The 12,584-nt window shown below is 25.3% G+C and overlaps 1 protein-coding gene across 1 annotated transcript; it reads left to right on the forward strand.

Moving 5' to 3' along the window:
* The first annotated feature begins 2,190 nt into the window (after positions 1-2,190).
* On the forward strand, positions 2,191-10,209 carry LOC145838236 (ciliary microtubule-associated protein 2-like). The gene is made up of 10 exons (XM_082945797.1): positions 2,191-2,290; positions 4,086-4,157; positions 5,474-5,593; positions 6,651-6,801; positions 7,095-7,185; positions 7,744-7,916; positions 8,171-8,269; positions 8,630-8,851; positions 9,508-9,629; positions 10,079-10,209. Exons 1-10 carry the CDS (start codon positions 2,229-2,231, stop codon positions 10,188-10,190), a joined length of 1,224 nt encoding a protein of 407 aa, XP_082801923.1. The 5' UTR covers positions 2,191-2,228; the 3' UTR covers positions 10,191-10,209.
* Positions 10,210-12,584: the final 2,375 nt, after the last annotated feature.

Below are 12,584 nucleotides of genomic sequence, written 5' to 3' on the forward strand. Positions count from 1 at the left end.
TATTTCCCAAGTTTTGGTATTTTTCAATTTTAAAAAACTAAGTATTTTTTGCTATGTTGAGTTACAATTAGCTTTTTTTTTGAAAAAAGTTTACTTAAAGATTGAGTTTTTAAAAATTGATAAACGTTTAAAGATTTTTGCTATAGCATTAATTTTGATTGCTCTTTTCTTTACTTTTTATAACTATTTATTGATCAATTAAAAGAAAAATTGTGACTATATGCTTGTTCATTATTGAAAACTACTTTATAAATCTGTTTTTTTGTTTTAATTACAAGATCTGTATACTTTTTGATATAAATATCAATCTAAATATAAAATAAATTAGTTCGACATTTTGAAAACTAGTTTTTTCTATTTTAAGTAGGCTTAAATACTTTTAATCAATTAACTTTGAATTTTTTAGAGTTAAGCAAAGGTTTAAATAGTTATTATAACTTAGATTAAATAATAAATACTATCATAAGGAACATGTTATAAAGATAAACAATAACACAGAGAGTCAAAGCTAATTCTGTAGCTGTTATACAAATAAGATTCAAATAAAGAAAGTTCTATAAATGAATTCAATTTTTGTTAGTAACTTAATCTTCGAATCAATCTACTGAAATACATAATAGCATAACTATTTCAATTTTAGAAAAATTTAAGATATTAATTTCTTAACACCGAATATAAAGTAGCATTGTTTTTATAATTTTAATATCATAACTAGAACAAGTGAAACTTAACGATTAAATAGACTATTTACTTTTGTGTTTACAAAATATGATTTGATCAATAAAGCATAGCTTTAGTTGTATGTAAACTCGTATGCTGATACGAAATATATATTAGTTAATTATAATTTAGCTGGTTTAGTAAATTTCAATATAAAACTTGAGTATTATATGTTTTGGTTTTAAGAAAACAAATAGAGAGATCTCAACTACTGGAGGAGAAATAATGAATTTATTCTTTCAAGAATTTATTCTACAAACTAAGTTTCGGTCAAAGACCTCGTCAGTGCTTAAATAATTCTTATTCAAATAGAATACTTATGCATGATAGGTTTTGTTGTTGATGATATCTTTAGCGTAGTATTTTAAAAGAGCTTATTATTGTTTAGTTCTATTTAGCTCTTAACTGTGTTGCATTTTATAAGCAGTTTTATTTAAACATCGTAATAGTTTTCGAAATCGACAATAAATTAACTTTTTAAGTAACTTTTATTTTATTTTGTTTTTTGTATCAGCTAGTATCATATGCTATAAATTAAGTACATAAATGTTACAGTACTTGTATTTAAATTTTCATTTATAAAAGTTAAGTTCGATTATGGTAGAATTAACTTCTTTAGAACTATTTAAAAAAAATACAATGGTTTATTTAGCTATGCAAACGTAAAAATCTTATTACTGTTCAAGTAAAATTATTTACTAAAGAAGAAAAATTACACTTTTAGCACAAATAACTGATAAATTTTAAGGTAAAATATCTCAAATATAACATTTTTACCTTCTGTAAAAAGTTGTTACTTATCATTCAAGTATTCATATATTTGCTATTAGTATTGTTTATCTCCTTTTGTAAGTTAATTAAAAGTTATTTTAGTTCTTATGTTATTAGACATGTTTTTAAGTACATTTTTAAACAGAAAATTTTGTTGATTTTTGTTTAGTTTTCTTTTCTTTCATTTCGTTTAATTTATTGATTTATTACTAAAAATTCAGTTATCTATATGATAAAAAAATTAATAGTAATAGCTCGTAAGAAATTGTATAAGAATGTGGTGTACGACTCGATAAGCGAAAGGTTCCTTTGTACACCAGGTCCTTAGACCAAACTTTTTAAGCGCTTTTTTTATCGTTCAATAAATAATATATACAAAAAAAATTAATTACAATGTAGTTTACATGATTTATAGATACACTCAGATTAAATAAAATTTGATTAATCAATGTATTATCTATCAATATTTTTCATTAGTTTTGTTTGCAGCATTTTTCATATAAAACCAAGCTTAGTAATAATATTATCGTAAAAAATCAATTACATTTACGAGTGTTTGGCTTGTAAAAGTTCAAAACAAATAAAAAATAAAAGTTCAAAACAAATAAAAGCTCGCGAACGAAACGATTAGTTGCCTGGCAACCGGCGACAAAGCTAATATTTGGTTTTGAGCGCGTTTTAAGTGAATGTGGAAAAAATACTTGAAAGTTGTTAGGAGGCATGCTAGACTTTCCACTATGAATTGCAAATCGCACAATGAAAATTTCGCAGACGCGCCGTTTGGGACGCAAAATAAAAGGTTTGGTTGTTTTTGTAAGGAGTTTGTTTTATTTGTTTTTATTTTAATGAAGCAAAATAGAGATTAGCGATTTGAATAGACAAGAGTAAGAAAAAGGCTGTTTTCTTTTCAACAAAGAAAGAGTTTTGTGACAATACTCAGAAAATTTAAAAAACTAAAAATAACTTAAATAAAAATAACTTCAAAGCTAGTAATGAAAGAAATTAAGTTTTCATATAAAAATTGCAACACTTGAAGACCATATTGTTTAATTCTACTTAGTTTGTCAGTTTTAAAGTTTGATTCTACTTAATTTATTTGTTTTATGTTTTTTTTTTTACTAATTTTTATTTTTAAGTTATCTATTTCATTATGTTAGGCCAATCCAGTTAAGTATGTACATTTAAAGGCAAGATGAAAAAATAATTAACAAGCAGCTTATTTTTATTGAACTTATTATTTGTTTGGAAAAGCCAAAAAAAAAATACTTAATAACATTATTAGCTGAACTTTGGTATCTTCTTTTAAAAGCAAAAGTAAAAGTAAAACAAATTTTAATAAGCTAGTAACAAAAGATTTTTACTATTTTAAAAATACTGTCTAATCGTGCTTGTTTAAAATAAAAGTTTAAATGTTTGAAAAAAACGTCTCTGGTTTTGTTGGATTTAAATTTAATTGTGCTTTAAATCTGAATTTAAATAAAGTTAAATACTTTTTGATAAAAACTTAAAACATCAAGCTTAACACTTTACTATTATAAGAACATTTAAAATAAAAAAACATCTAAATTTGTTTAAAAATTATGTCAGTTTTAATTATTCAAAATATAAATTTAAGAGTTTGCTAAATAAGATCCTAGCGAAACAAGTTTAATAGAATATATAATTATCACACATTTAAACAGTACTCTTTCTTTATTACACTGACATATGTTTCTGTGGATCAACAAGTTAACACACTTCAACGGAGCTCTGTAAAAAACAAATACTGTAAGGAAAACATACAAGCTAAACTAGGTATAATTATATATGTGTTTATTAAAAATAAGAATAAATACTATAGATTTTTGTAGATTAGTGCCAAATAGTAGATACAATATATAATGTTATTTCCGACTGATATAAATCACTTAACATTTGTAACTATTAAGTCTAAATTAGATAATTTAAAATAAAACACAAAATAAAGTAATAAATCACAACGTTAAGCATCACATGAATGTTCATGAAACAACAGTTTAATACTTTGAATCAGTATTGCTTAAACTTTCATGTGAGTTTTTTATGTTATGATTTATTATTTTGTTTTGTATTTTACTCTACTTTATTTAATTTAAACTTAATAAATAGTTTTAATTATTATGTGATTTATACCAGTCGGATTTAACATTATATATTGTATCTATTATTGAGCATTAATCTACAATAATCTATAATATTTATTCTTATTTTTAATAACACCTACTTAAGCTTGTATTCTTTCCTTACAATAGTTATTTTTTACAGAGTTCCGTTGAAGAGTGTTAACTTGTTAATACACAGAAATATGTGTTAGTGTAATAAAGAAAAAGTACTGTTTAAATTTGTTTTGTCAGTTTTACAAAGTCCTAAATAGTCAAGTACATTTTGATTATGCTAGTTAATGCTAATTTATGCTATTTCATTGTTACGTTATGCTAATTTGTTCAACTTACCAAACAAGTTTGATTGGTTCACATTTCAATTAGACTCAAAAAAGTCAACTAAACTTGAATTAAGTTCAAACAAAAAAAGCTTGTACTTTTGTTTACAGCAAATAAAGTAATTAATTATTATAGGTTTAGTGTTATACCTTCTATACATCCGAAATTAACAATGCCTGGAACAATAATAAAGAACCAAAATCCTAAGTAAGTTGTTTACACTTATTTTTATTAGAAATTTGAATAATTTATTCATAAATTATTCAAAAACTATTTTCAATTCTAAAGGTAAACAAAAATTGTGTACAATAGATTAGTTATTTATAATAACTTCTAATAAAGCTTTAACTTTTATGGCTTAGTTGTTTTTGTTAGTAAAAATAACTTCAAAGATCGTTATTAAGTAGCAAAAACAGATTTGTTAAATAAAGTTTAGAAAAATTATACTTTTTTTTGCAAATAGTCATTGCTCTACAAAACTTATCTAATCAAAAACAACTTTTTTTAGAAACTCTGTTCTAAAGTATAGGCTGCTATACAAAAAAAGTTTAAAAAGGTATGCAGTTAACAAAAAAAAAAACTAATAAGATACTTTGAATCTATAGCTTTGAAAAATTGCTAAAATAATTTAACATTGTTTAAATTTGAGTTAATCTTCTTTTTTATCTAAAAGTTACTAGCTAAAAAACAAAACTGCATTAACTGTTCTGGTGAAATAAAAATAAAAATGGTTGCAATTCATGTCGAATGTCAGTAATTAAAATAACAGTTTGTATAAGCACTGGTTAAACACATCTGTTACAAGAGTACTTAATAAATTAAATAACTATTTCGAAATATGTTCCTATAACGTTTTATGTAGTTGAAATTAAAACATTTTTATATAACTTTTTGTCTAATTTTGTAAGTATTAAACAATTAACTTTACCTTTATTAAAGCTTTTAAAGCTGCATTTGAAAATCTGAACTAATAAACTTTATTTTTCATATTATAAAAAGTATAAATATTTGATTTAGTGATCATAATACGATTTACATTAGTTATAAAAACTGCAAAAAAGTGTTTCCATTTATCATAAACCAAAGTTTTGAACACACATATACTCATAAAAACTCTAGTTATACTGTTTTATTTTTAACATACTTTAATTTAAGCTCATCAACGCTTTCAAAACAACACTAACAAACATTTAAACTATAGTTTAGGACCTGGAACGTACAATATAAACTGCAAAAAAAAATTTTTGATTGACGATGAAACTTTTATACAAATAAAGTTATAAAAATGTTGTTTTAATTAGTTTCTTTATCTTTTATTCCACTAAAGTTTTCAAATAAAACTAACAAAAATTTGAAACTATAGTTTGGGACCTAGTACGTACAATATAAACTGCAAAAAAACACTTTGATTGACTATAAAACAAAACTTATATACTAATAAAATTATAAAAATATTGTTTTAATTAGTTTCTTTATCTTTATTCCATTAAAGGTTTCAAAGCATTACTAACAAAATTTTTTAGTTTGGGACCTGGTACGTACAATATAAACGAGTCCACATTGAAAAGACCGTCAACCGGACCCGGATGGGCTAGACAGCTGGACACGGAGAAAATGGCTAAAATACCTCATATTTTGTACAGGTATCTATTTTAAACTTTTTTTTTTGTTTTTTACCTTTCAGTTCAGTAAAATTTTGTACCATATAGACTAATATTAAAGTTTCTTTTGAAGGTTGTAATCAAAATACTTTTTTTATACGTTTGTAACTCAATCTTTTTTTATCGTTCTTTGTATTACGAAAATCTAAAGAATTTTTTATATATTTGTTCAACTTTCATCAAGAAGTTTAGTTATTAACAAAATTTTTACGTCTTAACAAACAAAATATACGTTTTATATTTTTATATTTGAAATATATTGTAACTTATAAAACTTTACTGAAAAGAATTTTTGCATGATGAAATTAACTGAATATATCGTAAAAAATTTTTTTCCAACAATGTATTTTGTGTTTCGTAAATAGTATAGTAAATAGCTTTGGTAATTTTATATAGAAGTTACACAATAAATATTATTATGTCTGTACTTCACAAGTTAGTAGTTATGATAAGCTACAAAAAGTAAATAATGACAAAATACAATGTAATTGAATGTTTTCTGAGGTTGTTAAGTACGTTTGTGCTCTTATAGTTGTATATAGTGGTTTGATAGAATAAATAATAAAAATACTATACGTCCATATATCTTATTTCAAAAGTTGTATGAAACTTTAGAGTTTTACGTAATAAAAATGAATTACATTACTATGTTTTAATTATTGTTTGTTTGGCGTTAAGTTTTACCTAATAGAAATTAAAAACAGCACGTCATTTTGTAATTATTGTTGTTTTAATTGTTTAAAAGTTTTACAATAAATCGTATGTCATGAATTTCAAGAGTGGATTTATGTTTTACGTAGTAGAATACAAATAAAGTACATATTAAATTAAGTGTTATTAATGATTGTTGTTTTAACTTCGAAAAATAGATATTTCGCATAACGCATGAAACTTATATAGAAAATGTTTTTTGATTCAAAAATAAGTGAAAAATTTTATGATAAACTTCACAGACAGTAAAAAATACATACAATAAGGTCTAAAACTTGATTTAATTTTATCTAGTTTATTTTAATTTATTTTTATTTCATTCAAAAAGGGAGACATGGCAGAAGAACAGGGAGATAGCACGTCTCAGGGGCCCGGGGATGCACAATCCTAAACTCCCCGTGACTGGAACAAAATACCTGAGCAAAGATTACCAACGAGGAATGATTGATATGAAAAGCGACCGATTTAACTACAGATATGTTGGTTTTTGATAAGAAAAATAAATAACAAAACTTTTTATTGATAGTTTTACTTTAATCGTATTTTGCTAATTAATTTTGTTATAAAATTTTTTATTTGTTTTTAGTTTAAAAATGTAAATTAGTAATACTGAATATTTCAATTTTTGTAAAACATTAATCCACATAATTAATAATATAACAATTATAATAACAATAATGTAAATAAACTGATAAAAAAAAGTCTAATAGAATTTTAAAGCAACAACTAAATAAAACAAAGTTTTGAGTTTATTAGTTTGAATTTTTTTCAGGATACCTATCCGGGACCCGGTAACTATGGAATACCCGATCAAGTTGTCGTTGCTAAGAAACAATTTTCGAGGAAGGGAATGTTAGATGCAGGTAATTAACTTTAATACAATTATAAAATTTAATGATAAATTTTTATTTTTATTTGTTTGGAAACTTTATTTGTTATTATTAAGAGTATTCGTAAATATAATCGAAATTTTAGATATTTAAATTATAATTTTTTTGTTATTAACTTACTTATTTCAAAACAATTTATTTAAAATTTTGTATTTTTAATTTTAAGTAGTTTAGATAGCTGTTAACTTTTTTTTTTTACTTAAACTTAAGGTGAGAAAAAAAGCTAAAACTGAAAACTAACTATTTGTAAATAACTTATTCTATAATTTTTTTTTAACTTTAAGTGAGAAAAAAAAGCTATGTTTAAAAAAAAAAAAATTTTTTTTTAATTTCTTAACCCTGCTAATTATTTCATTCAAAGAAAAAAAATTGATAACTTTTTTTGGTTTTTAGTTTTTTTAGTTTGTTTGGCAACTTAAAGTAATGGAAGAAAAAAAGCACTATTGTTAAATACTATTTAGCTAAACAATTAGTTGTTATAAAACAGTTATAAGTGTTAGCCTATGTTTTTTAAATCTACTCGTTTCCAAGGCAACCGAAGCAGGGAACTGCCCCACGTCGGCTCCAAACTTCCCCCGGGAGCCTACGACCCCGAACTGGGGTTCGCCAAGAAAATAACCAACAAGGTGGTCAGTTTGAAGGGTCCGTACGAGCTGTTCACCACGGACAGGGGGAAGTACCTGACCGGACACCGACTCGAGCAGGTTTCGAATTAGGGAAAGTACCTGAGTAAACGATTATGATTGCTCGTTTTAGCAAAACTAAAAAAAGAATTTGCGATTTAAACAAAATTTATTACCATTAAGCTTATTTGTAAATAAAATCTACTTGATGACGTTTATTCAAAACATAAGTTGTTCTTTTAAAACCGTTTATAATTATAACTATAACCCAATCTTAAAACCATGAGTTGAATTGAACCACGACAACAAAAGTTAGTTTTATTGTATTTTCTCAGCACAACAAAGTGGGCCCGGGTCAGTACGAGTCGCCCCCATCGTTTGTTGATGACCTCATCAACAACCCAAGCAAAAAATACCACGGCAGATTTCATCAGGTCAGATTTTGTTTAAATTTGTAGTTGTACACTTTTACAACTTCAACATAGCTACAGAAGTTTTAACCTTTATGGTTGAAACTTAGTTTTTTTATAAACTACCTTAGTTTTGTTGAGATTTAATGCCAGCATTCTTTAAAAGTAATACCTACCTTTCTAAACACTGACTAATTGTAGTTTTTACCGACAACGACCATTTACAAAAACAAAAGCTACCTTGCTCAATAATAAATCAGTTTTATTTTATTGTGTGCATTTAAAACTTTTTAAGTTAAGTAATTGAACATCTTAAAAATACTTTAAAACCTTTTCCTAGTACACAACTGCATTTTTTGTCAACTTATCATCTCTATTCACTAGCTCGCGAAACCGTCAAAGAAGCCAATCGCGTACCAGAACCACGGCCGCGTTTACCAATCGACCCTGACCATGATGCCCCGAAAATCCGGCGACCCCGGGCCCACGACGTACGAGGTTGCCAGGCGACCGGTGACGTCATACCAGAGAGACCCACCCTTCGGGCAGAAACAGAAAAGGTTCGACCGGAGGTTCTGGGTCAAGTTCCTTGGCAACGGAAGTAATGTGGGTTTGAGTTGAAAAAAAAACTTTAAAACTTTTATAAGTTAAAACAGTTTTGATTATTGTTTACTTTTTTATAATTGTTTTTTTAAATGTAATACAAGTTCAGTTTTGTATTTTGGTTTGTATTTTGTTATTTTGCTACAGTAAGAATGATGAATTTTAATGATACTTTTTATCAGCTAAACTATAGTGCTTACAATTACCTTTTGAAGCTTAGTAATTTAATTAAATAAAACAGCCGTTTTACAAATTACTAAGCTCTAGAGCAGGGGTCGGCAAACTGCGACCCGCGGGCCAAATGCGGCCCTTTATATCACTTAATTTGTTATATTTTTGATGTTAAATAATATTTTTCTACTGATTACTAGAATATTTTTTAGATAAGTGCGGCCCTCAAAGATTTTTTTCTAAATAATGCGGTCCGCGCGCAAATTTTTTTAAGAAAATTGGCCCGCGAGTCACACAAGGCTGCCGACTCCTGCTCTAGAGTGCTAGAAAAGCTTTATTGAATATATTATCTTTTTATATATATAAACTAATATTTTTATACATAGAGCCAAGTAGGAGTAATAAGATACATTCCAGATAAAAAGAGCATGATAAATGTTAACTTCATTAATTTTATTAAACATAAAGACTAATATTTTCTTATATAGAGTCAAGTAGGGGTAGGTAGATACCATCCAGATAAAAAGAGCATGAGAAATGTAAATGGATGTCAATCTGCCTTCAAAGCTGCAGTTAGATTTGATGAGTCGAAACTAAAAGCTATCATCCAGTTAGTTGCCTTTGTGATTCATACTTCCGATAGAAAACTTTACTTGAATTTTTAACTTTATTAATTTTCTTTTATATATGTAAAATTTCGTTTTTTTTTAAGTGAAAGCTATTTTTAAGTTGGTTGTTTTTAGAAAACTTATTTAACATAATGTTGAAGTATGTATTTTTCGTCCGTTTAATTCTAAGCTTTTTATAATACAGCTTAAAATATAATGTTAAGACAAAGTTGGTGCAAAAAACTTTAAGTAACTAAATGTTAAAAGTTTTTTAATCATAAATATATTGTTGAACTTTGATAAGTGAGTTTAACTTAAAAAACATTTGTTACCATTTACTAAAATAAACTTTTATAAAAATCTTAAGGACAAACATATCTAAACAGATTGTTAATTAAAGTAATCTTCTTTATAAGACTTCACATTAAACCATGTTTTAACAAAACTTTAGGAAAAAGAAGAAAGACAAACAGATAGAAAATGAGCAGAGAGAAATATTATTAAATCCGCCAATTCAAAATTCTGTCAGTAACGAGCACAGAACTGCTGTTAACAAGAAATAAAAACAACAAATAAAAACAATAGTTAAAAAGAAAAAACAAGCCATAAATTATTAAAACACATTTTTTTGATATTTTAGTTTTTGTTTTAAATTTTAGTGTTTAAATCTACTTATGGTTATTTTTAGCACACAATACGTTAATTCTATTTAATTTTAAAACAAAGACAAACACCAAAGTTTTGTAAAACATTTTTTAATTGCTTTCTCAAAAAGTTTTTCAACTAGTTTTTTTAAAACAATACATTATAATTTTGATGTGTTTTTTTTGCTTTGTAGTGTAAGAAACTATTTCTAATTGCAATACACAGTGTTAAATGAAGTTCATCTTAAAATTATTTGATAATGGGTTTAATCTAATTATGGTAAAGTACAACATTCAACAATTTAATCTTGTTAGTTTCAAACTATAAAAAGTTTTAAAATATATAAGTTTTTTACAAAAAGTACTATTTCAAACAACACACTGTGTCAAATGACATTCATTGCAAAGGTCACACTTTAAACGTTTAAATGTTTGCTTTACAAAATGCCATTAACAAAACAGTGTGACAATATCATTGTTTCTCGTTCAATTGTAACAACATTGCGACACTTTATTGAATAAAACTGCCATATTGCACCTGCCTTCGTTAGTAATTGGGCAGATTTAATATAATTTTGTGTAAACTGTCTATTTTGAATATTTTTACAGTAGAATCTAATTATTATTGTTTTTGCGTGATTGATAAACTCAAATAAACCTGAATTTAAATTAAACTTGAATATTACTAAATTTTTTTAAAATTTTTTAATTGTTTTCAACTTAAATCTTATTTTCATTAATTTTACGTGTTAACTTAATAATAAGCCAATCGAAACATTATATTTTTGCACATTGATAAACTTATAAAATAGCTAAACAAGGTTATAACTAATTATCAATAGTTCTATAACAATTAGGTTAACCTAAATTTACTTTAGTGATTAACTAAAAAAGAGCAGTGAAAATTTAATATCTAAAGAACTAAGTGTATAAACTATAGACAGTTAATATTATGCTTCTAAATAAAATTTTTACTTGAATTACCGAGGTTTATTGTACTAAAATAGTTTTAAAACGACAAAACTAACTAAAAAAAAAAATTAAAGTAATAAAAACATGTTAGCAAAGTGTGTAACAAATTACCAAGTAAATCTTTTAAGGTTTTAAATCTCTCACTTTTGCCGTTTAAAACAAAGACTTAAATAGTTATTAAATTTTAACTAGTACTCTTTAGTACATTCCTAATCTTTATTTATACGACGAGTCTTGTAGTTTGCAAAGTCATTAGTAAAATCACAGTAAACACGTAAAATAATATTATTAAAATATACATGTAAACATTTTTATACAAAACAACTATAAATATTTAACATTTTGCAGTAACCTTCACTGCAAGTTACATTAGAACTTAGTAACAGCTATAAAAAAAAAGCATTTGTCGTAAAAAAACAACATTAATTATTTATATATAAAACTAGCATCGATTAAAAAGTAAACAAGCTCATGGTTTTTGTTCACATGAAAAGATGATTAAAAACGATTTTAATTACACGTAAAATAAAAAAACTATAAAGGGTCTACTGAAGGTAAAGCTGAAAAAGGTTGAATCAGAAGGAAGATCCGCTGACCAGGTTCAGAACCTTCAATAAGTTTATTCTTCGTAAAGTTTGTTTTTTCTAATAAAACTTGTACAATGCAAAAATAATGTAAAATTTTTAAATCATAATATTTTGTTATTGTGAGCAAGCTGCGGTAATACTTTTATGGTTATTTATTCAAAGTAGGAGAGTAATTTTTGTACGTGTTTATATAAATATTTTTTAAATTGAAAAAAAAAGCAATTAAAAACTAACTTTTTACCGGATATATGTAATAAAAAAGCGCATTTTGTTAAAAACAGTTGTGAAAATAAGGTTCAGTGTCTATATTTTGATATATGTCAAACACTGTGGCAAGTTTTCTAAATTGGTAAACGGATATAAGTTATTGTTAAATAAAAAATGAGTCCATTTAAGTGAAATACAATGACACCTGCTGACTAAAGAACTTCCCACTCATGGGTTATACCAGCGTTTCTTAAATTTTTTTTTATATTTTAATCCTTTTTGGAAAGTTGTTACCAAATTTACCCCCAACATACAAAATAGTATTTAAATTAGAAAACAAAGTTTTTTTGAACTTAACGCCTAACAAAAAAAAAATCGTAAACTTTAAAGAGTTTATTTTATTTAAAATACTTTCAGTAACATATTAACTTATAAATTAAAGATACTGTTAAAAACATTGATATACATAACTTAAATAAAGAAAATTTACCCCAGGTTAAGAATCGCTGGGTTAAACTATAACAACAATGATCTTTCTAATGTTGTA

This window comes from Thalia democratica, chromosome 6 (genome assembly GCF_965202585.1).
Source record: "Thalia democratica chromosome 6, ktThaDemo2.hap1.1, whole genome shotgun sequence".
In the NCBI taxonomy this organism is placed as follows: Eukaryota; Metazoa; Chordata; class Thaliacea; order Salpida; family Salpidae; genus Thalia; species Thalia democratica.

Excerpts from the sequence above, each read along its gene's own strand:
- LOC145838236 (XM_082945797.1), top strand. The coding sequence starts at position 2,229 with ATGAATTGCAAATCGCACAATGAAAATTTCGCAGACGCGCCGTTTGGG. Across the intron at positions 4,158-5,473 it reads ATAAAGAACCAAAATCCTAA|TTTGGGACCTGGTACGTACA; the intron begins GTAAGTTGTTTA and ends AAAATTTTTTAG. Across the intron at positions 6,802-7,094 it reads ACCGATTTAACTACAGATAT|GATACCTATCCGGGACCCGG; the intron begins GTTGGTTTTTGA and ends AATTTTTTTCAG.